We start from the raw sequence: 26,887 nt of genomic DNA on the forward strand, positions 1-26,887 counted from the left end.
CTAGTTACCCAGTTTCAAGACCAAGTTTCTACAATCCAGGAAGCTTTTATTGCCCTAGACATATCCATCTTGTGTAAGAAGGATCAGAGAGCTGTTTAAATCAGCAGCTGCATTCGCAGCCTCAGGATTTAACGCAAAACAAAGATTTTGGAGCATCCACATAACCTAGAACAATGTTACACCGCTTAAATGACTGATGTTGACAGCTTTACACAGCTCATAAAACATGAACTAGTTTTAACTTCATTCCTTGCCTCTCCACAATTGCCAGAAAAACTTTTAAAACCCCCAACTTTGCAGCTGAAGGCACAGACTGAATAAAAAAGCAGCTTTTGGAGAGACAGCGGAAAACTGCACTCCTCGTGTAACATGTGACCACCCGCAGATACCAGAGCTCCAGACACTGTGTCTCATCCTGAGCAGCCTCTGAGGCAGGGAATGGGAAGGAAGACAGCAGTTCTCTAATGAGGGCAGTAAGTCCTAATAACGTACATGGGAAGAGACTTACGAGGAAATTCCCAGTTCAGGTTCATTTATCACTGAAGAAAAAACCCATAACAACTGACAAATCACATCAGCACAGGCAAAAGAGGAGCGTGTTGCAATTGCTATATTGCAGTCAGTGCTGTGGGGGTGACGACAGCCATGCTGAACTATGCTTAGAAAAGAGGAAAAGAAGCAAGACTGACTGTGCCCCTTAAGCTCTGCTTGTTGGGCCAGACCAGATTACGTGACACAGGGATGTTCTTTAGTTCAAAGGTTCGTGAGAAGGTTGTGAAATCTCCTTTGACAGCTTCCAGAAACAAAAATACACTTGAGAAATACCCCATTGCCCCAGTTTCTCTCCCCAGTTACTAAACACATTGGAAGCCTTTATATAATGTGTTGACCCCAAGAATTCCAGCTGCTTCATGTAAAAACCATACTGGAAACAAGAAAAAGCACTGACGAAGGTAGAAGCTTCTGCTCTCCTAGGTTTAAAAAATAAAAAATAAAATACCAGTTTCGAGGTATTTCCTACTAGTATTATCCAAATCAATCCCCAGGACTCACCCTGCATTTCCTACCATTGCACATCTTTGTTCCAGTACAATTTTCTCACAAAGCAGACTTGTAAAATATTTCTTTCTTCAGAATCCTATATATACTGATCAGAAGTACAGCAGAACTTTGTTCTTTGAATGATGAGGAGCATCCAGACTCAGGATTTGGATATTTGCTTATAAAACTTACTTTGTCCTGTTTTTTTAACCTGTCTTCGTACCTAAGCAGGACACCAGTTTCATGTTACTGAAGGAGAAATGTCAGGATGGGAGAGACTTCCTGAGGACACTATTTGAGCAGGACATGTTCCACAGTAAGACCACCTCAGAAACAAGATTTAGAACAATCCAAAAGGATTTAATAATAATTAAAAAAAAAAATTATAAAGGAATTAAGCTGCTGTCCCATGGCTTTACTCTTGATGGCTATTAGAACAGCCTTCCTGCTGCTCCTACCCTTTTCTAGAGGACACATGCTTTACCTCTGAAGCAGCAGTGAGTAAAGCCATCAGTTTTGAGGACAAAAGGACAAACTACAAAACTCTGGGCATTTTCCTTCAAAAATACCTGCAATTAGGGCACCAAAGACTTTAACCAAACCGCCTGAGTATCGGTGTAAAAAAAAAATACTATTTTGTAACTCGAAACTAGAAGCACTGGGAAAGCATTCTCACCTGAGCTGTAATCTTTCAGTCGCAGGTCCTTCACAGGTGTCCCATCAGGCCCTCGGAAAGCATTGAGAATCTACAGGAAAAATGAGATCCACTTCATCTCCAAAATCAAACCTCCGACAGCAAGGTACTTGCTAATGTACATTTCTCTCTCTCCGACTTCTTTTATTTCTAGCTCGACTCTGTTACAAACTGACACACTTTCCTGATTAAGTTCCGGCAGTACCCAAGAACTGTTACTGAGTTTTGAGAAGTATTTTGGGGTTTTGTTTGAAGTGAGCTCCATTTACACCACAATTCAACTGTGCAAAGGTTTATTACACTGGTCTCAGCCAGACAGTTCACCTCTGATCCTTACTTAAGTTCAGAGATGTCCTACAGCTTTTAAGAAAATCAAAGTACAAGGGTGACTGTTCTGAGTCTTATCATCCTTTGAAGGACAAAGTTTCTGCCCTGAGTTCTCCAGTATCAAGCCTCAGAAGCTGATCACCATAGCTAACCCTAGCAAAAACTGCTCCATGTAGGGGTTCTCATGCCTGGAACTGTCACCAAACAGCAACAAAAAAAAATCCCTAAAGTCCTAATTCAAAGTGGAAAATCTAGGAAGGGGAGCTTCTTTCATCTTGTAGCCTAGATCATTGTATGATTTTTTACTAAAAGCAGCAATAACATCTTTTCCATCTTTGTAAGATCTCCTTTAAGCAATTTCAAGTAACTAAGAACAAACAAGTTCGCTTAGACACTAAATGTCTTCTGAGCCCAAAATAGTAGTAACAATATTTGGTATATATAAAGCAGTGATGAAGTAAGGCATGTTAAAGAGTCTGGAGTCAAGGCTTCTAGCTAACAACACCCCACATGCGACTGCAGAAAAACTCAGCACTTCTAGACCCCCCAAAAACCCAGAATAATCAGATAAAAGGTAACATTGCATTGACTTCTAAATCTGGATTTTCCCCTGGGGAAAATGACAGACCATCTGATCTACATTAACCAGACTTAAAAGTGGTACCTTAGAAACCCCTGATAGAAGTTTTTGGATGAGAAACATCCCACTTACATCATCCTTTGTGGCAGTTTCAGGCACTCCTCCCAGCCGAATGAGCTTGCTTGGCTTCACATATTTGGGACAGGTCCGGTAATCTTGGTCCTTGAGTTCACACAATCAAGATGGTTTCACAAATGAGAGATGGTGGCTCACAAGGTATGCAAACAGTAACAAAACAAAGCAGGGGATAATTCAGCAAGGGCCCATAAGCAGCCTGGCTCAAAGCTTTAACCCCTGTGTGAGCTTCAGGGAGCTCTTCACCTGCTCACCGATCTAGCTTCAGGAAAATTAAACAGGCAAATCATCTCTCTCTGCTTTCCAGCAGCGGGAGATTCAAATTCAGTAGCAGTTATTCAAATTCAATAGTAGTTATTAACTCAGTAGTTATCATTACCTTCAGATTTCCAAGTTAACTCTGAAGGAAAACAAAGCATGCATGAGAACAGCTGCACGTAGGCCCCCCCAAACCAGGAGCTTCTCTCTGGTAGTGCTCATAAGCAATATCCAGGAGAAAATAACAAAGTAAGTTCTTCTGGACACCACTTCTCCCTGACATCCTCCCTCTGCCTGGTCATTTTCAACTTGGGGACTTTCTGAACCAAATCTGGTTCTACATACTTAGCAATTCTTATTTGCCAAACTGCACTTCTCTTGAGAAGAGAGTATTTCTGAGATAGAAAGGGTGCCCACTAAACAACCTGGAGCAGAGGATGATTTTGGAGAAGGATGGTGAATTAGGATAGAACTGAAGTGGTGGGATATGGACAAAGACGCCTCCCCAACTCCTTCCACTCTTTGGCCAACACGCGTTTAACAGAAACACCAATGGACAAAACCACCTACCTGAAGGCTCTTATAGGGCCTAGAATCTTTGCTGGGTTTTCCTTCCGAAAAGGACTTGCCATGTTCATAATCAAACATCTGGTTCCCTGGCAGCCGGTGATCCACATCACGATACTCCATGTTCCGGTAATCTGTGTCTTGCCTTCCAAGGAAATCCAGGTCACCTTCGCCCTTTAACCCAAGATCAGAATCGGATCTTTGCTGCTCCCCCCCAGAAAGCTGCTGCTGTTGCTGCTTGTTAGCAAAGGTCTGAGGTTGCTCCTCTTGGTCCTGAAGAGTAGGAAGAGGTCCACGGCTATTTTGGAAATTGTGTGAAGTGTCATCTTCAAGACCCAGTCCAAGTGATTCCTCTTCTCTGGCTGGTGCTTCCGAGTGTTGAAACTCTCCTTTTTGGCTACCAAAGGGAGTTCTATCTAGACCAAGTGCAGACTCGTCTCTCTTGCTGGTGCTTAAACCAGAGCCCTCTCTTTCCGCTAAAGGTACAGTAGATTGGTTGCGCCTAAAATCTACAAGGCTTTGATCCATGGGAGGCATTTCCCTATCTGAAAAGTCCATGGGAGGAGCCACATCTCTGCTCCTAAAATCCTGATCGGACCGGGACCTGTGCCTATTTCTGAAGTCTGACGACGGTGCATTTCTGTTTCTGAAGTCCAAATCAGAGGTGCCCACACCCCTGAAGTCCAAATCAGGTACATCCCTATTTCTGAAGTCTGAATAGGAATGGTCTCTGCCTCTGTAGTCTAACTCAGACATGTCTCTTGCCCTGAAGTCTGAATGAGACCCATCTCGACCTCTGAAGTCTAGATCATAAGACCCCCTACCCCTGAAGTCTGATGGAGGTTCATCCCTGCCTCTGTAATCCATATTATGTGCTTCCCTGTCCCTGTAGTTCATACGGAACGTCTCCCTGTTCCTGTAGTCCCCTGAAGGAATGTCCCCACCCCTGAAGTCCATAGGGGGCCCTTCTCTCTCCCGGAAGTCTCCAGAGTACATATCCCTGCCCCTATACTCAGAAGGGGGTGGCTCCCTACCTCTGAAATCCATCTGAGACTCATCTCTGCCCTGGAAGTCAGATGGTGGGAAATCTCTGCCCCTGAAATCATGGTGCCCCTCCCCACCTCTGAAGTCACTACGTGGTCCATCTCTAGCTCCATAGCTGAAAGAAGGTTCCTCTCTGTTGGCAAACTGAGGATTGAGGATGCCTGAGAGTGCCTGGATATCAAAAGGAAGTGATTTTCTGCCAGAGAAGTTGCCAGAGTGTCTTTCTTGAGCAAGACTATCAAGGGAAGGAGGATATTCCCTGTTCCACCCGGGAGCAAACCTTTCTTCTTGGCTCCCACTGTAGAAATAAAGACAGTATTATTCATAACGTGCTTAGAGTCTGAAATCTACACAGCACCACATTCTTCTCTAAACTTTTATAGAGCTGTGTAACAGTCTAAGATCCGCAGAAGATATTGATGTTTGGCAGTTTAAGATGAGGCAGCATACGACAGATGTGAGAAAGTAAACTTGGGTGCTCCCATTTCAGCACAATTTCCAGAAGCACTCAACAGGGAATACCTGCAATATTAATGGGTTAATGATGGTAGCAATCCACATAGTCCTGCACTGCACACAGCTCTGCAGCTGTCCGAGGTGCCGGCAGCTGGCGTGTGAGGAACCCCACGAGCTTAAGCTCTCCGGGCAGTATGGAAACAACTACACTTACACGTCATCCTGAGGCACACGAAAGCAGAGGTTACCAAACAGGCTTTATTGACATACTACAAAGACTCATTTATGCTTCCTTGTGCTGGAGTCCAAACTGGCAAACTGTTGAAAGCCACCAGTTCAGACACTGAGGATGCCTCACAGGACTGTGCCAACAATCAACATCCAAGATGTCCCTGAGCTTGTGCCTCCAGACTGTCTTACACTGAGTTCACAATACTAGAGCTATGAGCTCTCCCAATATCTGCATAAAAACACTAAGGAAGAAGTTTCCTCCTAAGACAGTTTTTCAAAACCCAATGAGGCTTTTTGGTGGTGTTTTTTTTTTGAGATGGAGCTACTTGATTTTTCATTTAAGCGAGGCTCCAATATATTTTTTAAAAAAGAGAATAATACAGTATCAACACATTTTAAAATAACACCAAATGCTACCCAAAGCAGTGGACATTTCCTTAGCAACTACAGCAAGTCATGTTATACTTCAAGCTTCACTACAGAATCACTCACCAAGATTAATGAAACCATACACAGATTTCCTAAGCTGCACGGTCCATTTCACCACCATGTACAACAGTAATTAAAACTTGGATCAAGGACAGCATTCCCCACCCAACACATTAAAGCATGATGCCAATAAAATCCACTTAAAAATCAGCAGAACAGCACTATTGATATCATCACAAGACACAATCACTCCCTCATCAATACCACTAGGACATGTTCTGGAGGATACCGGTTTTCATCAGCTTTCTCAACACATTACAGTAGACAATTATTTGAAGTATTCTTATTGCAGAAACCCAAGGTATGGCGTGATCAGTACCTTTGTCACGCCGATATTCAAGGAACTGAGGTGCACACATAAGCAAAGGATGAAAGAATTATGCACAATAGAGGAAAATCCTAGGTTCTGGTGGCTCCATTTTTATACCCAGAGCCCTCTTGCAAACACAGGGGCCAGTAACGACCAGAGCAACACAAAATAAGACAAATATCATGCTGTGCAGGTCAGCTGCACATGAATCTTTATAACAGTTCCAGGGACACTCAAAAATGCCTTACAAAGAAGTATATGGGAATACAGACTTTTTGGAAGGCTATGTAGTGACAGGACGAGGAGGAATTGGTTTAAACTGAAAGAGAGCAGGTTTACATTAGGTATCAGGAAGAGATTCTTCCCTGTGAGGATGGTGAGGCACTGACACAGGTTGCCCAGAGAAGTTGTGGCTGCCCCATCCCTGGAAGTGTTCAAGGCCAGGTTGGACGGGGAGCAACCTGGGCTAGTGGAAGGTGTCCCTGCAAGGAGTTGGAATGAGATGTTCTTTGGGGTCCCTTCCAACCCAAACTATTCTGTGATTCTATGATATATGGACTTACTAAACTCGTGGAAAGAATTAAACTCTTCAAAGTTTTCATAAAATCCTGTGTGATATCCTGTGCAGGGAAAGTGCCAGGATTTTTGAAGTTATTTTCTTCTCTTACAGGTGTCAATAGCACATAGCACCAAAAGCCATATGGCACATCATCACCTTGGCTCACAACAGCTAAACTAAGTATCACTAGAAAAGGTGGTGTGGAGAAGGAATGGAACTATTAAAAGCAGTTGTTGGTTTAAAAACTAAATTAAAAACTTCACAGAAATGTAAAAAGTTACACTGTCAATTAACTGGCCTGTTGTTCGGCAATCACACCTAGCTTCACACAGACCTCACAACTTCTACCAAAATAGTAAACAGAGGGTTCCCATGGCTTATTGTATTTAAGAATGTTGCTGAAACAAACTGTACATTCAAGTGCTTACCGAAAAGACCCCGTTCTGTTGCCTTGTCGATGGTCTCCCCACATTTTGATCTTGTCTGGTAGGTTTCCAGAAATGGTTAATTCACTCTAGAAACACCCAGACGCCACAACCTGTTCAATAAACAACATGACAATAAGCTACAAGGCAAAGAACACATATCACACGAGAAAAAACGCTGCTGGTTAGAAGGGGTGTGTGTAACATCTGATCAGGATCCACAGATACACAAGACCACACTTAGGCATGAATGAATTCAAGTGTCACGTTTCTCCACGTTCAAATTTGCAAGCGTCAAACAACTCCTGAAATCAAACTGTCAATATGGTGGGCAAACAATTTGATATCTGCTTTGATTAACATAGAGCTTTCCAACATACTGTGCTGTCTGACACTATTTGGGGTGCAGATAGGAATGTGAGAACGCCAACCATCTACAAACAACAAGGACCGCAGCCGAACAACAGTTTGTAATTAATGTTTAATCCAAACTATTTTTGCCAAAAGCTCTTTGCTGTTCAAGGAAATGATCGCTACTACTGGTCTGCCATGGGGACCCTGCCCTCAGAAGTCTGTAGGTAACAGAGAAGGCTTTGCCAATAAATCATGACAGGCACTGCTCTCCAACGCTGCCCTCATCAAGCTGAGTGACGCAAATAACACTTGCCTCAACAGAAATCTAAAATTTCATCCACTTCCTCCCACCAGCGGAGAAGGTGAGGATTTCCTGGCGATAACCAAAGCCAGGACTTGAAATAGGAAGTACTTCCGTCTTTCCCAAAAAAAAAACAAAAGAGAAAAAAAAAAAGAAAAAAAAGAGCCACAGCAGAGCATGGAGCAAACTGAGGGAAAAGGCAACCTGACAGCCTCAAACCTGCTCTGGCCCATCCAGCTGTGGCGGTGCAGGAGGGTTGCCTGCCATGCCACCAGACCAAGGCTGGGAGACCTGGGGCTCCAAGGCAGGATTATTTAACTCCAGTGGTTCAGGGCACAGAGGACAGCGGGGACAGTCACCACCAGGCCTGGCTAGAGCAGCTCACACAGAAGAAAAGCACACAAACATCCTGTTTATTCTCACTTCCAAAGGTCAGCGCTGCCCTACAGGAGGCAGGTCGGCAGAGCAGGTTATGACAGACCTCACACCAGGGAGTGATCCCAGACAGGGAGCTGGCAGCCTGTGCCAAGGAGCTGAGGGAGCTGCCCCACCAAGAGGGAGCATCCGCTCCTGCCGGGGTCCATCACCCGCCACGGAAGACTCATGTGGGAGCCAGGGATGGCAGAGCCCGGCAAGCCTCAGGAACCAAGGGCGTGGAGGTTGAGGAAGGCAACCTGTGCAACCACTGCAGATCCATCCCCCCCAGCACCATTTCCAAAGGAACAGGTTCATTCAGGTGGCCACTAAAGCCCGAGAGCACTGGTCTGCTCATGTTTTACATGGTTCTCCATGCAACAGCAACCTCTTTGGTCCCAAGGATTTCTTCCACAAGTTCTATCCTATTTTCTTACTTGGAGGTGAATGTAAAAGAACCAAGATCACACCCTTCACGGCAAGGACAGGTGAAGGGAGATGGTTATGGCAGTCACCACTACAGCTGGCTGCCACCAGGCAGTCCTTTCATCTGTGAACTTTTGCAGCCCGCAGACCTGGCGTTTCTTGTTCTTCCCTTCTGGGTTTCCTCCCCCACTCCAGTTCTCATTAAGTCAACAACCTCACTGATGCTTAAAAAAACAAAAATAAAATCCCTTGCCAGCTGGGAACTGTTTAGACATAATATTGAAATTATCAGACGGGAGGAAAAAAAAAATACCACTGGATAGATATCAGGCCTGGCACAGATCCACTGAGCCATTCAGCAACCTCCGTGGGTGTGAGGTCATGGTTCAATAACACAGGCAGCCACACTGGCTCTGGCTGGCTCCCCGCTCAGCCTGATCTGCTCCCCCCGCTCTGCCTTTGGCAATGCACAGGGTGTAAGTTCTTGCCAGCTTGTGCTTTTCTGGGTCTGCACCACGGATGACCCTTGGAAGAGAGTTATATTTAACCCGGGGCACTTCAGTGATACGCTTTACCATACAGCCCCACAAACCAAGGTGACAGCAAACTGCAGGACAGGGACAGAAGGGCCTTAGCCTGGCTTCCACCAATGCCAAGATCTCCTGAAGGTGGGCCCTGCTACAACTGCTCCAGAAAAAGCACACTGTGATGAGACACCGTGAGGATTCACCCTTCTGCCACAGGCAGGTAAGTGCCAGCTCAGCTCCCACCTCCCAGCTCGCAGGGAGATGCTGGGAGACAGGTCAGTGTGAGTGAGGCTGTTTCCAAGGACATCCCAACAGAGCCCGGGGCTGGGGCCAGGACAAGAGCAAAGCACAGAAAAAATCCACCCCTGTGCACAGGGAACTGTGCATCCATTAGTTCTGTCATACTTTGGTCACAACCAATTGTCTGAGGGATGGCAAGGGAGTTTCACACAGTGACACAGCCTGATCCAGTCACGGGAAGAGCCCAGACTGACAGCTCTTTAGGACAATAATGAGCTGTTACAATTACATGGAACTGTTCAGGAGGGCAGATATTCATCATCTTTCCCTCCACCTATCCCAGCTGGCTCTACTCCCTGCTGGCAAAGCCTTGGCTGCACTGAAGATACAGAAGGCACAACTAAAGGAGGGGAAGTTTTTTTGTGGTTTTAGTTCCTCCAACAACTGGTGGTTCTGCAACTCCCCCAGGAGAGTCAAGTGGAGCTCCGGATGCTCCCTGGCAATTACACCCAAGGACTTCCCCAGGACCATGCCCCTGCCCTCCCCAGCACACCCCCAGACAGCTCTGGGAACATTCCTCATTCCGCTTCCCAAACTACATGTGCCAAGCCTTACAGCAAACTCTTGGATCTCTTATTCCAATTTACATACTGCCATGGGAAAATAATGGCATTGTACATAGGAATTGTCTGGCAGTTGAGCCAGACTAAGCAACTTGTCTTCCTCAGGACTAATTACAAACTTCTGGCACGGGGCAGAGCATGAAATGCCAGCACAGCCCTTAAGCATCTCCTCACCAACTTATACCCAACTTCACACCTTATTTTCCATATCTGGGGGGATGAGGGTGGTAACTGGTGGTGGATTGGGCAAAGTGAGGTTTCAAAGAGGTGCTAATTTCAGGAAAACACTCTGATATTCACAGCTTCTCTCCAAACAGATTTTGCCAAGAGGAAATCCAACACAGAACTACACAGGAGAACAGAGGAAGCAATTTGCTGTGGAACAACCTTCTGTATCCAGTAAAGTTTTCGTGAGGCTGAAGAAAGGAAAAGGCCTCTGTGAAATTCAAGTACTGCAGAAGGTACAAACGAAAACACTTCCCTTGGGAGGGAACTGCAAGAAACTAAGACAGCCAATTATATCTAATGTTAAAGTTGGAGGTCCCTAATTCAGAGGAAGTATTAAAAGCACATCACTGAAATCTGAAAGTGAAGGGAGAGGGAACCATTCTGGCTCTCATGGGTGTCAGGCTGGAGCATTTTAATGAAAAAAGGGGAAGTGTACGCTTTTGAGCTGTATGATGCTTCTAGAAACATGTATTAGAGACAATTAGGTGAAATTCTAATATACACACGTCCCCATTACTATCCTGACCTTGCATGTCCCAAAGGACTTAGTGAGCATATTTCCAGCTAGGGAGTGCTGGGAGAGAGTCTCACACTATCCCTGCTGGGATAGGACAGTGGATTCCACCTCCACCAGCGCTTCCAGAAGTAACGCCACACACCAGCAGCAACACTAGACTCGTGTGGTGCCAAGTGTTTTAAAAGTCAAAGCATGAGAGGTCACTGCCATCACTCCCAGACACCGCTTTACTTACAGCCCAAAATCCCACTTAGCCCATCCCTGGGGATTACATCAGCTAACACACAGCCCCCATCAGCTCCTTCCGCATCCCGGCATGAATCCAGCCCACTTCTGTCCATCCTTTTTACAACCATGAGCGTTCAGAGATGGAAATACAAGTGCCTCGATGCAAAAAAAAAAAAAAAAAAAAAAAAAAAAAAGCCTTAATTCTGATCAGGGCCTCAGAACAACAACGAGATACCCAGAAACACCACGACAGCTGACAATGACATAGGCGGCAGGTCCCAACATTTCCACGTGGGATGTCCCATGTGAGATCCAGGGGCCAAGCTTCCCAACCCCACAACCCACATCCCACAGGGGCGTGGGGTCCCGATGAGGACACCGAGCCTGCAGCGCCCAGCTGCGCGCCCACAGCGCCAGGAGCTGATGCCCCAGACCCCGCAGCGGGGCCGCCCCCAGCCCTAGCCCATCCCCGCACCGCGGGTGACCCCAAACAGCCCCCCCGCCATGCTCACGGACTCCAGAGCCTCACCCCCTCTATCCGGGACAAGCGCACCCCAGGAGCCTCTCGGGACCCCCTCGCCCCTCTCACCACGCTAAGTGAGCCCACCCTTTACTCCGGGCGCCCCCTTTATCCCCCGGGAGCCCCCTCTCACCTCCTGCTCCCGCTCCGCCGCTCCCGCCGCGCACAGGCCCCGACGCCGCCACGGCGAGAGCCCGGAACTTCCGGACCCCCTCCCGGAGCGCGGGGTTAGAGGGGGATGTTGGGAATTGTAGTCCCTGCCGCCCTGTCCCGGCCTCCCACTCTCGGTCGTGGCTGCGGGGCGCGCGGACTACAACTCCCACGATCCCGCTCGGCGCGCACCGCCTACAAGTCCCATGATGCCGCGCGGCGGGTCGCCGCGATGGTCGGGGTGTCGCCGCGGTCGGGGCCGGGACAGGGGGTAGGGCGGGAGGCGACCGCCCGCCGCCGGCTCCGAGCCCTCCTCCGGCCCGCTTAGGCCGTGCCCGGGGGGCTGCGGGGCGGCCCTGGGAGGAGCCGCGGAGGTGGGTCCCCGCGCGTTGTCCTTTGCGAGGGGTCCCGGGCCTGGGTCGTGTCGGGGCTGTGGGAGCGGTGACACCTCAGCGCTGGGGGGTGAAGGGTCACGGTGGGTCCGTGCTGGGCCGAGGGAGGGTCCTGGGGTGAGCCTCGCCCTCGGAACGGTCAGCAGGGTGTTGGGGAGAGGTGAGGACGGGGCCCTGATGTGGTCCCCAGAATCCTCCAGGGCTATCACAGGCTCCCCCAGGGTAGGACGGAGCTCTGACCAGCTCCCCAGCACCCTCCAGAGCTGTCACAGGGTTCTGGGGAGAGGGTCCGGCTCCCCTAGTTGAGGACGGGGCCATAATCTGCTCTAGGGCTATCACAGGATTTGGGGGGAGCTCGAGCTCCCTCGGGTGCAGCGTTACCTGATGCTGGGTTTGGGAGCAGGAGGTGTCCTGGAGCACAGGGCAGAGCCGGCGCTCCATGAACTTCCCCCCCAGCCAGTTTCGGAGGCACAGGCTCCCAGCCAGCCTGCCTGCCTCCTGTTGCTTTCAATTGTGCTCGCTTTTGGGCCGGTTTTCCCCCGGGGAAGGAAGGAAGGAGCTGGGCTGGAGGCACAGCCGGCTCTGCCCGGGAGAGCTGGGGCTGTAGAGGACACCCGGCTCCCGGTGACGCCATCGGTGCCGGCTCAGCAGGAGTGTCACCAGCCTGGTCCCATCGCAGCCACCTAATCCAGGCCAAGAAGGGTCATAAAACCCGCCCTGTGCAAACATGAGGCCTCTGGGATCGAGGGTGTGCGGGACTTGCCCCACCCAGGGCTCTGTCCCTTCCCCCTCACTGCTGGGACCGGCACGGGGAGGCTGAGCGGCTTTCACGGGGGAAATTGGGGCCAAGCCTGGATGAAAGGTGCCGGGGCCAGGGGACTGGAAAGAGCTGGGGCTGCGTGAGAGAGGAAATCCTGCTGGATTAGAGCAGCTTTCCTGACGTCTCACCAGGGCTCGGTGCTGTCTGCTGAGCCAGCAGGATCAGGCCGCGGGTGCTGCCATGGTCCTTCTGGACAGCAGAGTATTTCAGGACCTGCTGTGAGGGTGAGAGGACACAGAGGTGACACTGTGGGTCACATACAGGTCCTGCCCCGAGGAATGGCTGCAGATGTCCACAAGAAGAAGAGCTGGGAAGTGCCCAATGGGTCCCTGGCACCAGGAGATGGGCAGCACACGGAGCGGTCCGAGAGCCCCACGCCGGGGCTGGCGCAGGGCACAGAGCCAGGTATGGGGCACAGCTCAACCCAGGGGAAGAGAAGGGAGGGAAAAGCAGGTCCTCATGCGGGCTGGGCCCTCTGCAGCCCCTCAGGCAGGAGGAAACAGGCCCACTGGCAACTCCGCATGAGCAGGACCCGCACCCCAGGGTGCTGCGGGATGGGGAGAGGAGGCAGGTCCTTGTCGTTTTTGCATCCTCTGCCCAGCGTGGGGGACACATGGACAGATGCTGCATGGCCCGTTATTCCAGGGGCGGGCCAGGAGGGAGCCATGTTTGTGCACACCCGCTCCTACGAGGACCTGACGAGCCCCGAGGACGGGGCGGCTGTGGCGCGGAGCCCGGAGGAGCGGCGAGGGGAGCCGGGGGAGCAGAGCAGCATGGAGCAGATCAGCAAGGACTTCAGCGAGCTGAGCACGCAGCTCACAGGCATGGCCCTCGACTTGGAGGAGGAGATGAGGCCGGGCAAGGAGGGGAAGCTGGAGCAGTCCCCGCAGACCCCCCGCCGTGACTCGGTGCTGTCGGGGAAGGAGGAGGAGGACGTGACCATGGACGCCTGGCGCATGCACCGCAAGCACGTCTTCGTGCTGAGCGAGGCAGGCAAGCCCGTGTATTCCCGCTACGGCTCTGAGGAGGCCCTGTCCAGCACCATGGGCGTCATGATGGCCCTGGTGTCCTTCCTGGAGGCCGAGAAAAATGCCATCCGGTCCATCCATGCAGGTACAGCCCTTGGGGGGGGAATGAGATGGGGGGTTCACGACCTGCGTATCTGTGCACCTGCTGCCCTGGGCCACGTTAGCTGTCCCCAGGGGCACACTGGTGCTGGGGGGAGAGCTGTAGCCCTGGGAAGCCAGGCTTACAGGTCTGTCCCTGCCCTTCCCCCCCGGGGACTCGCTCCCAAGCAGATGGCTACAAGGTGGTGTTCGTGCGGAGGAGCCCGCTGGTGCTGGTGGCAGTGGCACGCACCCGGCAGTCGGAGCAGGAGATCGCCCACGAGCTGCTCTACATCTACTATCAGATCCTGAGCCTGCTCACCTGGACCCAGCTGAACCACATCTTCCAGCAGAAGCAGAACTATGACCTGCGCCGGCTCCTGGCCGGCTCCGAGCGCATCACCGACAACCTGCTGGACCTCATGGCCCACGACCCCAGCTTCCTGATGGGCGCCGTGCGCTGCCTGCCCCTGGCTGCCAGCGTCCGGGACGCCGTCAGCAGCAGCCTGCAGCAGGCCAAGGCCAAGAGCCTGGTCTTCTCCATTCTCCTCTCTGGGAACCAGCTGGTGTCTCTCGTGAGGAAGAAAGATCAGTTCCTCCACCCCATTGACCTCCACTTGCTCTTCAACCTCATCAGCTCTTCTTCCTCCTTTCGGGAGGGTGAAGCCTGGACTCCTATTTGCCTCCCCAAGTTCAACTCCAGTGGCTTCTTCCATGCCCACATCTCCTACCTGGAGCAGGAGATGGACCTGTGCCTGCTGCTGGTCTCCACAGACCGCGAGGACTTCTTCACCGTGTCCGACTGCAAGCGGCGCTTCCAGGAGCGGCTGCGGCGGCGGGGGGTGCACCACGCCCTGCAGGAGGCCCTGCGCACCCCCTTCTACAGCGTCGCCCAGGTGGGCATCCCCGACCTCCGGCACTTCATCTACAAGTCCAAGAGCTCTGGGCTCTTCACCAGGTGAGGCCCTGGGGAACCATCAGGCCAAGGCTGTGGCATATGGAATGGGCCAAGCCTCTTCTCTGGGGGGGCTAACGGGGTGCTGTGTTCCTGCAGCCCCGAGATTGAGGCTCCCTACGTGCAGGAGGAGGAGAAGGAGAGGCTCTTGGGGCTCTACCAGTACCTGCACAGCCGGGCCCACAACTCTTCACGGCCCCTGAAGAACATCTACTTCACGGGCCCCCGAGAAAACCTCCTGGCGTGGGTAAGGCTGTCAGTGGGTTTTGGTGAGCCTGTCTTTCCTGGTCTTGTGTGGCGGGAAAAGGGGGTGGTGGCAGGACACAGCACCAGCTCCATGGTCCCCAGGGAGGCCTCCAGCCTGTTTGGGGGTGAGCTTGCCCCAGTGTGAGGGAGGGACGGGCAGGGGTAGCAGCAGGAGCTGGTGAATTTCGGCACCAAGGGCTGTGCTATGTGCTGTCATGAACTCAGTGCTGTGGAGAAAACCCATTCTGGGTGCAAACTCCGGGGTTTGGTCCTCCCACTTCTGAGCAAACCAGATGCCACCCATTTAGGGTACCACCTCATGTCCCTGCACTGGAGCTCCTGTGCCTATTCCCAGTAGCCCACGGTGGGAAGATGCAATGCCAGCTCCAAGTGGTGCACAGTCCTGTTCCCAGTATGTATCCCATTCCTTCTCCCAGGTAACCAACGCCTTTGAGCTCTATGTATGCTACAGTCCCCTGGGGACCAAGGCCGGTGCCATCAGTGCTGTCAACAAGCTCATGAAGTGGATCCGCAAGGAGGAAGACCGACTCTTCATCCTCACACCCCAGACATACTGATGGGCATCACCCTGGGCGTGCTGCCAGCTGGGAGAGAGCCCCCGCTGTGCTGGGGAGCCCATTCCCAGGGATTCCCAGGCCATGTGTCTGGGGGAGAGGGCATGGTGGGATCCCAGAGCACAGAGAAACCCCCCTGTGGGACTGTCCAACCCGAATGTTAGAGATGGGGTGCATGGGGGAAGGGAAAGGGGTGAGCAGGACTTTCTCAGCTGCAGGCAGTGCCCCAGCTGGGGGGCTGTCCTTCCTCTGTGGTCCCCCAGCTCTGTCCCTGGAGTGGGGCTGCTGGTACCCTGGGTTGCTGGAGGGGAGCAGAGGAGCAGAGCCCCCAGGTCCTGCTGCCTGTGCCTGCCATCTCCTCTGGCATCCTGTGGCTGTGCCAAGGGTGAGGGTCCCCAGGGGAGAGGTGAGAACCCCAGTGCTGCTGTGCCCGCAGATGGCGGGTGACACTACCCAGGCAGGGGACAGGGCTGGTCTGGGGCACACACTGCTCTTCCTGCCCTGGGGGAGCTGGACCTCCCAAGTGCCAGGGAGTCCCTGGCAGTCCCACTGCAGGTTTGCCCCTTTGGCATCTGTATGAGCCCTGACCCTTCCCACTGTGGCTGTGAAAAGGATGTCCCTGGGGATGCTGGCAGGCAGGGTGGGTCAGCCTGCCTCAGCTGGGACAGCAGGGTCCTGCCCACCTCCCCATGAGGACACAGAGGAGCTCCAGAGAGATCTGGGGTGCCAAGGTGTCCATCAGGGTGTTTGTGGGCTCATGGTGCTGGCTCTGGGTAGTGAACCCTAAATGGGCAGTTCAAGCACAGCCCCTGGGAGACCCCGCTGGCACAGGGCCCTGGTGCCCCCCAGCCCAAGGAGGGTCTTCCCCTTGGCACAGGAGCACCTGCCCCCAAACCCAGCTCCTTGAGCCAGTTATGCTGAGCTTGCTGCACAGGGGCCACCTACTCCCCAGACATCCCCAGGCACTGGTGTGGGGCTGAGCATCTGTGAACTCCATGTTTTGGGGCTGTCTGGGTAGTGCTGGGGCAGGTGTTTGAGGATGGCACTCTGACAGCAAAGGAGCTGAGAAGGACCCGGCAGGGCTAGCACAGGGATCTGCTCCTGTGTTTATCCTCCTGCCAGAGTGTAATCGCTTGTCTTTGCTCATAAACATTATATGGACCCTAAGTCAAGACTTGTCGCATTCGTTTTTGTCTGCTGGAGTGGGGGGATGACCAAGCTGAGGGGGAAGTTTGGTTCAAGATTGGATACGGTTCGGTCCAGCCCTGGGGACCCGCTGGGAGCCAGGAAAGCTGGCCGGGAGCGGCGTGAGGCCGCCGGGGCTGTGCTGGCAGGAGGCGGCGCTGGCTGGAGACTGGGAGCGGCGAAATCCCCGGGCTGAGCTGGCCGGGGCCAGCTCATGTCGAAACCGAGCCGAGAGGCGCAGCCGGAGGAAGGAGCTGTTGAGTAAGGCCCGGAGCCAACGGAACTGCCGGGCCTTGCACAACGCGGGGCGGGAGCCTGGGAGGGCCGGGGCCGGCCAGGTGGCAGGGACAGGAGGGCCCATTTTCGGAGTGTTCAGGACCAAAGTCCCCGGCTGCGTGAGGCAGCGCCCTGCTCAGCTGAAGGAGAGGTCCATGTGCAAAGGGACCCGCAGCCCCAGGGTCCGAGGGCAGCAGGGCACTTGGAGGGCAAATCCACGTATGGACCGGGATATAAAGCATCTTCCTGCATCCCTGGAAGTGTAGTGCTGGCACTTCCTGCCACCGCGGGGAGGAAAGGGACATGAGAAACAGAGTGGGCACAACAGAATTAACCCCCACGGCTACCCTCGCAAAACTTTGGCTGCTCAGCCCTGCTCTTGTTCCCCGGCTGGGAAACCCTGGTTCTGAGCCCGCCACAGCCCGTAAAGGCTGCCCCGTTCGCCTGGAAGTGAGCAGCAAACGCGGTGCTAGAGTGGGAGCTTTAGGGAAGCGACAAGTTCGATTCCATGTCTCAGAGTGTAGACCGCCCCTATGGCAAGGGAACTGGAATCTGTGGCCGAGGGTACCAACATGCAGGACCCCACCCGTGCCCCGGGATGCCGGCAGCCGCCTCCCAGCCATCCGACGGCCACCCCGACCTGCGGTGGGCACCCCAGGCGCCGCGCCAGCCCTGCCCCCTGTCCCGGTCAAGGGCCTCTGCTCCCATCCGTGTCGCTCTCGGGCACCGTGCCCACCCATGTCTGCAGCCCACCCCGAGCTGCGTGTTCCCGAGCACCCCCGTACCCCGGGCTGCGTGTGGCTGTGCCGGCCCTCGGGGAGGCCCCGGCAGCGCGGGGGCAGGACCCGCCCGCCCCGTTCCGCTCTGTGCCGTCCCGTCCCGCCCCGCCCCGCCCCGTCCCACCTCGCCTGCTCCATCCCGGCCCCGCTCCGCTCCGCCCGCCCTGCCCTGGCACGGCACGGCACGGCAGCGCCCAGGTGAGCCCCACGCCGCCTGGCACCGCGGGATCGGACCGCACCGCACGGACGTGGGGGGGGGGGGCAGACGGACCTAACGAGGACTCCGGACCCGGTGAGCCGCGGCGGGGCCGGGGGTGGAGACCGGGAGTACGTCGGGGTCCCTGTCTCGGGAGGCTGGTGGGGGCCTTGTCCCAGTCCCGCGGGGATCCCCGGTCCCCGTCGCTGTCCTGGGTGCCTGGCAGGGTACCCATCATTGCAGGGCAGAGGTGCCCCAGGATGACAGGCGGGGTCTGGAGGTGGCAGAAGGCAGGATTTGTCCCCATGCCACAGGGAGCTTGGCTTCACCTGCCGATCATGATATTTGGGAAGAGGTTTGGTGTGGCCAATCCTCTGTTGGCAGCACCCCTCATCATCTGGCCCCTGGGGACACCAGCACACCCAGCTGTGGCAGTGCCCAGGGTCCTTGCCTAAAAGCAGTGGGTAAAACCCTTCCTCCTTTATTTTGGCAGATGTGATGGTGGCCCATCCTCTGTGTGTTCCGACCCCACTGGGTGCTGAGCACCGTCAATAACCTCACAGCAGTGGCACTGCACAGCATGGGCCTGTTGTGCCTCGTGTGTCTCTGGCTGGTGCTCGCCCTGGTCCCGCTGGGCGACGGTGCCTGGCAGTGCCCCCGCATCCCATTCAGCTCCACCAGGAACTTCTCTGTTCCCTACACGCTGCCTGGCCTCGATGCTGGCAGCCCCATCCAGAACGTTGCTGTCTTTGATGACTCTGATGGTACAGTCGCCATCTTTGTGGCCGTCCGTAACCGCATCCTGCTGGCCAGTGCCGAGATGCACCTCCTCTCCGTCCTTGTCACCGGCCCAGTGGGCAGCGCCAAGTGTGAGATCTGTCGCCTGTGCCCAGCCACCACGGATGGCCCTGAGGACACGGACAATGTCCTGCTGCTGCTGGACCCACTGGAGCCGTGGCTGTACAGCTGTGGCACAGCACGGCATGGGCTGTGCTACCAGCACCAGCTGGAGGTGCGGGATGGTAAGGTGGCCATCGCAGCCACACACTGCCTGTACTCGGCCACGGGCAACAGCCCCACATTGTGCCCCGACTGCGTGGCCAGCCCCCTGGGGACCAGTGCCACCGTGGTGGCCACCTCCTATGCCTCTTTCTTCTACCTCGGCTCCACCATCAACAGCAGCGTGGCAGCGCAGTACAGCCCACAGTCGGTGTCCGTCCGCAGACTGAAGGGCACCTTGGACGGCTTTTCGAGTGATTTCCAGTGGCTGACGGTGCTGCCGCGATACCGCGACAACTACACCATCCACTATGTGCACTCCTTTGCCGACGGGGACCACGTCTACTTCCTGATGGTGCAGCTGGAGCGGCCGGGCTCGACCGTGTACCACACACGCCTGGCACGGCTCAGCACCCACGAGCGTGACCTGCGTCGCTACCGCGAACTCGTCCTCGACTGCCGCTTCGAGTCCAAGCGCCGGCGCCGGCGGCGCAGCGGCGAGGAGGATGCTGAGCGGGATGTTGCCTACAACGTGCTGCAGGCAGCCCACACTGCCCGCCCTGGTGCCCGCTTGGCCCGTGACCTCGGCATCAACGACACCGACACGGTGCTCTTCGGTGCCTTCGCCGAGAGCCAGCCGGAGAGCCTGGTGCCACGGAAGAACTCGGCTGTCTGTGCCTTCCCAATCCGCCTCCTCAACCAGGCCATGGAGGAGGGCATGGAGAAGTGCTGTGGCATCGGGCACCAGCCACTGCTGCGGGGGCTCAGCTTCTTCCAGCCGGTGGAGTACTGCCCACACAACGTGAGTGCTCTGCCCTGCGCCACGTCCGGCCTGAGGGGCCTGGGGGTCGTCTGGGACATGGGGAGATGGGGACAGCATGCTGGGAAGCGCTGGTAGAGCGGGGTGGATAGTGAGGTGGAGTAGGGCAGGGGGAGAGCAGCATCACCCAGGTGTGAGTCAGCCCAGCAGCCACCCACCACTTATTGCAGGGGCCTTTGTGCTCCAGCAGGCCCGGCCGCACCGAGGAGGAGACAGGGTGCTGGTGGGGATCCGGTTGAACTCCCCACCTCACAAACACATCTCAGCACATGGGCGCACTGCTGCATGCCCTGCACTGGGCTAAACAGTCCCTCTCCTGGTGTGGCCTCCCCACAAGCACCGACTCCAGCCCCCGTAGTGACTGTCCCTGGATCCTAGCCAACCTCTCCAGCTTGTTTATGTGGAGGAGGGACAGGGAAGCTGCGGGGCCTCGGTGGTCCCCAGAGTGGACACGTGAGGTGCTGTGAGGTGCTGGCTGCTCCTGCCTTGTCCCCCGGGCTCAGCCACCGCCTTCTCTGGGCAAATAAACCACAGGCGGAAGTGTAATTAGTCACCGGGGTTCCTCGTCTGCCGCAGCCGCAGGGCAGGAACACCGTGTCCCAGGTACAAGCCCCGGCATGGCCAGGACACAAATGGGTGGGTGCCCCGGCAGGGCCCCCTCGTCCCAGCATGTGACACGAGTTTTGGTGTTCTCAGCCAGGCGAGGGGCAAGGTGCAGCCAAATCCCCTCCTCTTCCCACACGGAGCAGACAGCTCACTGCTGCTGACTCACTCTGCAGCAGGGCAAACCCAGGGGGGACCCCAGCCCCGTTTATGAGGGCACCGTAATGGGGACACCATGGCTCCTGGTGTCCTCCTTCAACCCCACACCCCCCCTAAGCTCCAGGGGCCAGGGAGGGCTGGGGTTGGGGTGTGCATCCCATGGTGCCAGCACCCGATAACCACATCCAGATGGAGTGGGAGGGGAGGACAGGATCTGACGCCACACGAGGGTTGCGGGAGTGGCTGCGGATGTGTTTTTTTCCCCAAAGTTTTCCCAGCCTGGAGGGGAACTTGAGCAGTTTCATGCTGCCCCAAAATGTCTCACAGCTGGAGCTGGTACCCACCTATGAGAGTGTGGGGAAGTTGGGTCACCAGGGCCGGTTTCAAGGCACCCACCCTGTGCTTGGCTGTAGGTGAACCTCTCGGCACCGGTGATAAACACCAGCTGCTGGGACCAGCCCACCCTCGTTCCCGCTGCCTCCCACAAGGTGGACCTGTTCAATGGGCATCTGGCCAGTGTCCTCCTCACCTCCATCTTTGTCACCACCCTGGGGAATGTCACTGTGGCCCACCTGGGCACAGCAGAGGGACGCATCTTCCAGGTGAGATGAGGAGCTGGGTGGGGTGGGGGTCCCATTGAGCTGTGGGGCGCACTCAGCCCCACACTCTGCTCCACTGCAGATAGTGCTCCAGCGCTCCAGCTCCTACCTCCTGACCATGGCCAACTTCTCCCTGGGGGAGCCAGGGCCGGTGCAGGGTGCCATGGGGTCACAGAGCCACTCGCTGTTCTTCGCTGCGGGCACCAAGGTGAGTGGGGGGGCTGGGGGAATAGGGCAGGCACTGAGCCCCACATGCCCCCCTCACTTCCACTCTCCATCCCCAGGTGTGGCGCCTGAATGTCACCGGCCCCGGCTGCCGCCACTTCTCCACGTGCCAGCGCTGCCTGCGTGCCGAGCGCTTCATGGGCTGTGGCTGGTGTGGGGATGGGTGCACGCGCCGCCACGAGTGTGCCGGCCCCTGGGTCCAGGACAGCTGCCCACCCGTCCTCACTGACGTAGGTCTGCTCCGCCGTCCCCCTGCTGCCCACAGCTCCCATGCACTCGGATGGGGAGGGAGGTGGCAAATGGGGTGGTGTGCGGTGGGACCCCCTCCCCATGATGGGTGTTGTGTCCCTCACGGAAGGGGCTTTCTGGACCTGCAACCATCACTGGTCAGGGTTCTCAGTGTCGTGGGTGCTTCTCCCACAGTTCCACCCCCGGAGCGCCCCGCTGCGGGGTCGGACACGGGTCACTCTCTGTGGCATGACCTTCCGCTCCCACTCGGACCCTGACCCCAGCCGCAGCCCCCCCGCTGCCTACCGGGTGACAGTGGGACAGCGAGGCTGCACCGTGCTGCCACAGGAGATCAAGAGCTACAGGTGTGTGCCAGTGCTGGGAGGGAACAGTGGCAGAGAGGGTTTTGGGGCTGCTCCCTGGCCTGGGCCTGAACCCCAACCCTGCCCTGCAGACCCCTGCCCACCTCCCGCCGCAGGGAGTTTGTGGACGTGCTGGTGTGTGAGCTGGAGCCTGGGGGGCTGGCAGCAGCGAGGGGCCCGGCCAACGTGGTGCTCACTGTGGAGGAACCCACCAAACCCTCTGGCTTCCATGTCCAAGGCTCCTCTGCCCTTGGTGGCTTCATCTTCACGGTATGGTCCTGCACTGGCAGTCACCCCAGCTGCCCCCTGGCAGGGTTTGAGGGGTTTGGATCACCCTGCCACCCATTCCACTGACCCCATCTCTGCTCAGGAGCCACGCATCAGAGCCCTGCACCCCCCGTTTGGCCCCCAGAGGGGTGGCACCCACCTCTCACTCCATGGCACCCACCTCTCCTCAGGGAGCAGCTGGAGGGTGATGGTCAATGGCTCTGAGTGTGCCCTGACCGGGCAGCCCAGGTATGCCCCTGCCCTGCCCCCACCAGCAAGCACAGTGGGGTCCCTGGCATGGGAACCAGCACAGGGAACCCCTGCAGTCCTGCTGTCCCCCCCAACCATGGTTGCTGCATCCCCAGTGACAACGGGACAATTCAATGCACGGCTCCTGCTGCCAGTGGCCTGGGTGCAGCCTGGGTGGCCCTGTGGATTGATGGGGAGGCGTTCCCAGCCCCGCTGCCATTCCAGTACCGCCCTGACCCCTCTGTGTTGGCTATCACCCCCAACTGCAGCTATGAGTAAGTCCAAGGGCTCCCTTCCCTTGGGTGGGGGGACATTCCTGGCTTCCCACTGTGCTGGCTGGCCTGGATGAGCTGCTGGGGATCGCATGCACCCCAGGCACCACACACACCTTGGGGACCACGTGCACCCCAGGGACCACATGCACCCTGGGGATGATATACGCCCTGGGGCCCTGATACCTGCCTGTCGTAGGGGCTCGATGCTCACCATCATTGGCACCCACCTGGACTCCGTGTATCGCGCCAAGATCCGCTTTGAAGCCAGAGGTGTGATTACCAAAGCCACAGTAAGCACCTGGGTGGGAGGCCATCACCCCCTAACCCTGCCCTGCCCACCCCAGTCCCCTGGTGGGCATCATTCTGTGCCAGTGCCCAGCATCCCCCTGCCTGCAGGAGTGTGAGGACCCGCTGGCACCAGAGCGACTGCTGTGCCGCAGTCCAGCCTTCCCCTTCAAGAGCAAGGTCGATGTGGTGCTGGGGAACCTGAGCGTGCTGCTGGACGGCGCTGATGGCCACTGGCTCTTCCATCTCCACTACTACTCCCAGCCCAAGATCTTCCCCTTGAAGCAGGAGGGCGGGCGCCTCCGCCTCAAGCCTGGCGATGATGAGATCGAGGTGCACGTACGTGGGGGCAGTGGGGTGAGCCAGGGCAGGGGGTCCCACCGCCAGGACCCCCAGGCTTAGGGCTCTGTGTCTGGGCAGCAAGCGGGCCTGAATGCCTTGGCCACCTGCATGAACATCACCATGACAGTGGGGGGCCGGGACTGCCACCCCAACGTCCTGAACAACGAGGTGACGTGCCGCCTGCCCCGGGAGCTGCACCTGCCCCCCGCTGGGGCCCCCGTGGAGGTAGGCACCCCCTAGATGGGCAACCACCCCCCCACATCCCCCATCCCATCCCTGCTGAGCCCGTGCTCCTCCAGATCTGTGTGAATGGTGCCTGCGAGGCACTGGGCTGGGTGCTGTCCCCCCCCACCTCGCTGGATCTGGCTGCCAGCCTGGCCCTGGGCATTGGCATCACCTTCATGGTCTGCTGCATCCTGGCTGCCATGCTGGTCCGTTGGTGCTGGAGGAAGAGGCGAGGTGAGTGCCGTGCTCGCTGGGCACACTGATGCCTCCCAGCCCCCCACCACGCTGCCCCCCACCCACCCCACTGCTGCCCACAGGGACGGAGAACCTGGAGCTGCTGGTGCAGCCTGGCCGCGGCGACCCCCCTGTCACCACCCAGCGCCCCGGCGTCGACTACAGGGAGGTGCTGGGTAAGTGGGTGTCACAGGTGGATGGTGGGGTGATGGGTGCTGGGTGCTGCCAGCCCTCACCCTGCCTCTGCCTGTCCTGGCAGTGCTGAACACAGCAGGCAGTCCCAGCCCAGTGGGGACCCGCATACGAATCACCAGTGCGAGTGCTGGTGCTGGTGCCAGTGCAGCAGGTGGTGGATCCCCCATGCCCCTGCTCAGAGCCACATCCTGCTGCTTGGAGGACCTGCGGCCGGAGCTGTTGGAGGAGGTGAAGGATATTCTCATTCCCGAGGAGCGGCTTGTCACCCATCGCCACCGGGTCATCGGCAAAGGTGACTCTGCAGCCCAATTTGGCCATGGCATCACCTGCTGGCTCTGTGCGGTGCCAGCTTTGTGCCACCTGTCCCTGCAGGGCACTTCGGCAGCGTCTACCATGGCACCTACTCAGACCCACTGCTGGGAGACCTCCACTGCGCCGTCAAGTCCCTGCACCGTGAGTAGCGCCCGCTCCCATGCGCGGTCCCGCGGCACGGCAGCGGAGCGCTCCACAGCTCAGCTCTCGGCAGGCATCACGGACCTGGAGGAGGTAGAGGAGTTCCTGCGCGAGGGCATCCTCATGAAGAGCTTCCACCACCCTCAGGTGCTCTCGCTGCTGGGGGTGTGCCTGCCCCGCCATGGGCTGCCTCTCGTCGTCCTGCCCTACATGCGCCACGGGGACCTGCGCCAGTTCATCCGCGCCAAGGAGAGGGTAGGGGGGTACCCCGGGGGGCAGAGGGTGGTGGGGAGCCAAGGTTGCCCTGCTCACCACTCCCATCTCACAGAGCACCACAATGAAGGAGCTCATAGGCTTCGGGCTGCAGGTAGCCCTGGGCATGGAGTACCTGGCCCAGAAGAAGTTTGTGCATCGGGACCTGGCAGCCAGGAACTGCATGTGAGTGTGACTGTAACTGCCAGATCCCCACTACGGGGTCACCCCGTGGGTCTGGATGTGCCCAGGGGTCCCCACCTCAACTCGGTGTCCCCCAGGCTGGACGAGACACTGACGGTGAAGGTGGCTGACTTTGGGCTGGCACGGGATGTGTTTGGCAAGGAATACTACAGCATCCGGCAGCACCGGCACGCCAAGCTGCCCGTCAAGTGGATGGCACTGGAGAGCCTCCAGACCCAAAAATTCACCACCAAATCAGATGTGGTAGGCACAATGCCTTTCCCTGTCCCCCATCCCCATCCCGCCTGCATCTCAACAGCAGCTCTCTGCTCGGCAGTGGTCCTTTGGCGTGCTCATGTGGGAGCTGCTGACACGAGGGGCATCGCCGTACCCCGAGGTGGACCCCTACGACATGGCCCGCTACCTGCTGCAGGGGAGACGCCTGCCACAGCCCTCCCACTGCCCTGACACACTGTGAGTGGGGCTGGGGGTGGGCAGGACAGTGAGGGTTGTCCCGGGGGGCTGCCAGCACTGACTGGGGTGTTGGGGCAGGTACCGAGTGATGCTGAGCTGCTGGGCACCAGCGCCCGAGGAGAGACCGTCCTTCACGGGGCTGGTGGGAGAGCTGGAGCATGTCCTGGCCACACTGGAGGGTGAGCACTACGTCAACCTGGCTGTCACCTACACCAGCCTGGATTGGGGCCCCCCCTTTCCTCCTGCCCCACCGGGGCAGCTGCCTGATAGCGAAAATGAGGACAGGGATAATGAGGAGGAGGAGGAAGAGGAGGAGGATGCGTCCATGTGCTGATGGGATGCCCTGCACTGGAGGGACTCCTGGACCCCCATACACATGGACACACTCCCCTGAGGAGGGATGCAGCATGCAGCCGGATGCTATGGGGCACCTTCCCTATGGGATGGGTGCTGGGAGGCAGATGGGTGCTGTGGGATGCTCTCCCATGGCTCACACCCAGACCCTGCTGGGTGCTCCCCACACTTGGTCCCATGCCATGAGGTGCTGGGGGCCTCAGTCCTGAGCTGGCTGGGTGTGGGGGGACTCAGCCCCACAGTGATGAGGCTGTGCTGTGGGATTTGGGGCTCAGCCCCACAGTAGCAGGTGCCGTGGAGGCCCAAGTGGAGCCCCACCAGGTGCTGTGGGGTGGCCTGGCCCTCCCAGGGCTCCCATGGCATTTTCAGCCTGTTGGCTGCTCAAATCACTCATTAAAACATAATTATATTTTTTCCCTGGCTGGGGCTGTGTCTTTGAAGGGGCCATGCCCAGGTGGGCAGCACCCTTTTCCCCCTGCCTGGGGAGGGGATGGTCTTGCCACGAACCTCTGGGGGCACCCACCTCACAGGGGGTGCAGGTGAGGGTCCACCCACCGTTCCTGTGCCAGCCACGGGAGGGCACCTGCACACCAGTGCTGGCGTGGCCACCCCACCACTGTTCCCCGGTGCCCACCATGCCGGGGCTCCCCTGTGTGCCCTGTGTCCCACCGTGGCCCCCTGAGCTTGGGCTGTCTGGGAGGTTTTTCCTAAAAGTCCCCTTCCCAGCCACATTCAGCTCATGGTCAGTGTGGCTGTGGGGTGTGAGGCAGTGTGGGGAGCACTGTGCTCCTGGACATGGGGTGATGATGTCCCTGGGGTGCAACTACCTGGCACATGGGTCACGGTGCCCCTGGGATCACGGTATGATGGATGCCATGGAGCATGGGACTGTAGTGCCCATGGAAACACAACGCTCCTGGGATGATGGGT

General features: G+C 56.6%; 3 protein-coding genes across 5 annotated transcripts in view; 2 read left to right on the forward strand and 1 right to left on the reverse strand.

The window, feature by feature from the left end:
* RBM6 (RNA binding motif protein 6) overlaps nt 1-11,718 on the reverse strand; it is a 57,314-nt gene extending 45,596 nt beyond the window's left edge. The window contains exons 1-5 of one of the 2 annotated variants that reach the window (XM_064667913.1): nt 11,628-11,718; nt 7,120-7,229; nt 3,606-4,944; nt 2,775-2,864; nt 1,718-1,787 (exon numbers count right to left, since the gene is read on the reverse strand). In XM_064667913.1, coding sequence (XP_064523983.1) covers nt 1,718-1,787; nt 2,775-2,864; nt 3,606-4,944; nt 7,120-7,163 — 1,543 coding nt within the window. In that variant the 5' untranslated portion in view covers nt 7,164-7,229; nt 11,628-11,718. Of the gene's footprint in view, nt 1-1,717; nt 1,788-2,774; nt 2,865-3,605; nt 5,169-7,119; nt 7,230-11,627 lie in introns of those variants that run through there. The other variant, XM_064667914.1, reaches the window with a different exon arrangement.
* A 138-nt stretch (nt 11,719-11,856) lies between these two features.
* Nucleotides 11,857-16,905, forward strand: MON1A (MON1 homolog A, secretory trafficking associated). Its single transcript, XM_064667915.1, has 6 exons — nt 11,857-12,018; nt 13,120-13,261; nt 13,502-13,969; nt 14,155-14,920; nt 15,017-15,164; nt 15,601-16,905. Exons 2-6 carry the CDS (start codon nt 13,135-13,137, stop codon nt 15,739-15,741), a joined length of 1,650 nt encoding a protein of 549 aa, XP_064523985.1. The 5' UTR covers nt 11,857-12,018; nt 13,120-13,134; the 3' UTR covers nt 15,742-16,905.
* A 1,156-nt stretch (nt 16,906-18,061) lies between these two features.
* On the forward strand, nt 18,062-26,370 carry MST1R (macrophage stimulating 1 receptor). 2 transcript variants are annotated; one of them, XM_064667917.1, is made up of 21 exons: nt 18,066-18,270; nt 18,668-19,975; nt 21,169-21,357; nt 21,437-21,562; nt 21,639-21,809; nt 22,003-22,172; nt 22,262-22,439; nt 22,540-22,685; nt 22,802-22,960; nt 23,157-23,250; nt 23,357-23,584; nt 23,666-23,812; nt 23,887-24,046; nt 24,130-24,222; nt 24,306-24,533; nt 24,614-24,694; nt 24,768-24,949; nt 25,023-25,132; nt 25,228-25,393; nt 25,467-25,603; nt 25,682-26,370. In XM_064667917.1, exons 2-21 carry the CDS (start codon nt 18,755-18,757, stop codon nt 25,935-25,937), a joined length of 4,242 nt encoding a protein of 1,413 aa, XP_064523987.1. In that variant the 5' UTR covers nt 18,066-18,270; nt 18,668-18,754; the 3' UTR covers nt 25,938-26,370. The 2 variants fall into 2 exon arrangements, with proteins under 2 accessions (XP_064523986.1, XP_064523987.1); XM_064667916.1 differs by having other exon boundaries at nt 18,062-18,270; nt 24,306-24,949.
* Nucleotides 26,371-26,887: the final 517 nt, after the last annotated feature.

This window comes from Pseudopipra pipra, chromosome 11, assembly GCF_036250125.1.
Source record: "Pseudopipra pipra isolate bDixPip1 chromosome 11, bDixPip1.hap1, whole genome shotgun sequence".
In the NCBI taxonomy this organism is placed as follows: Eukaryota; Metazoa; Chordata; class Aves; order Passeriformes; family Pipridae; genus Pseudopipra; species Pseudopipra pipra.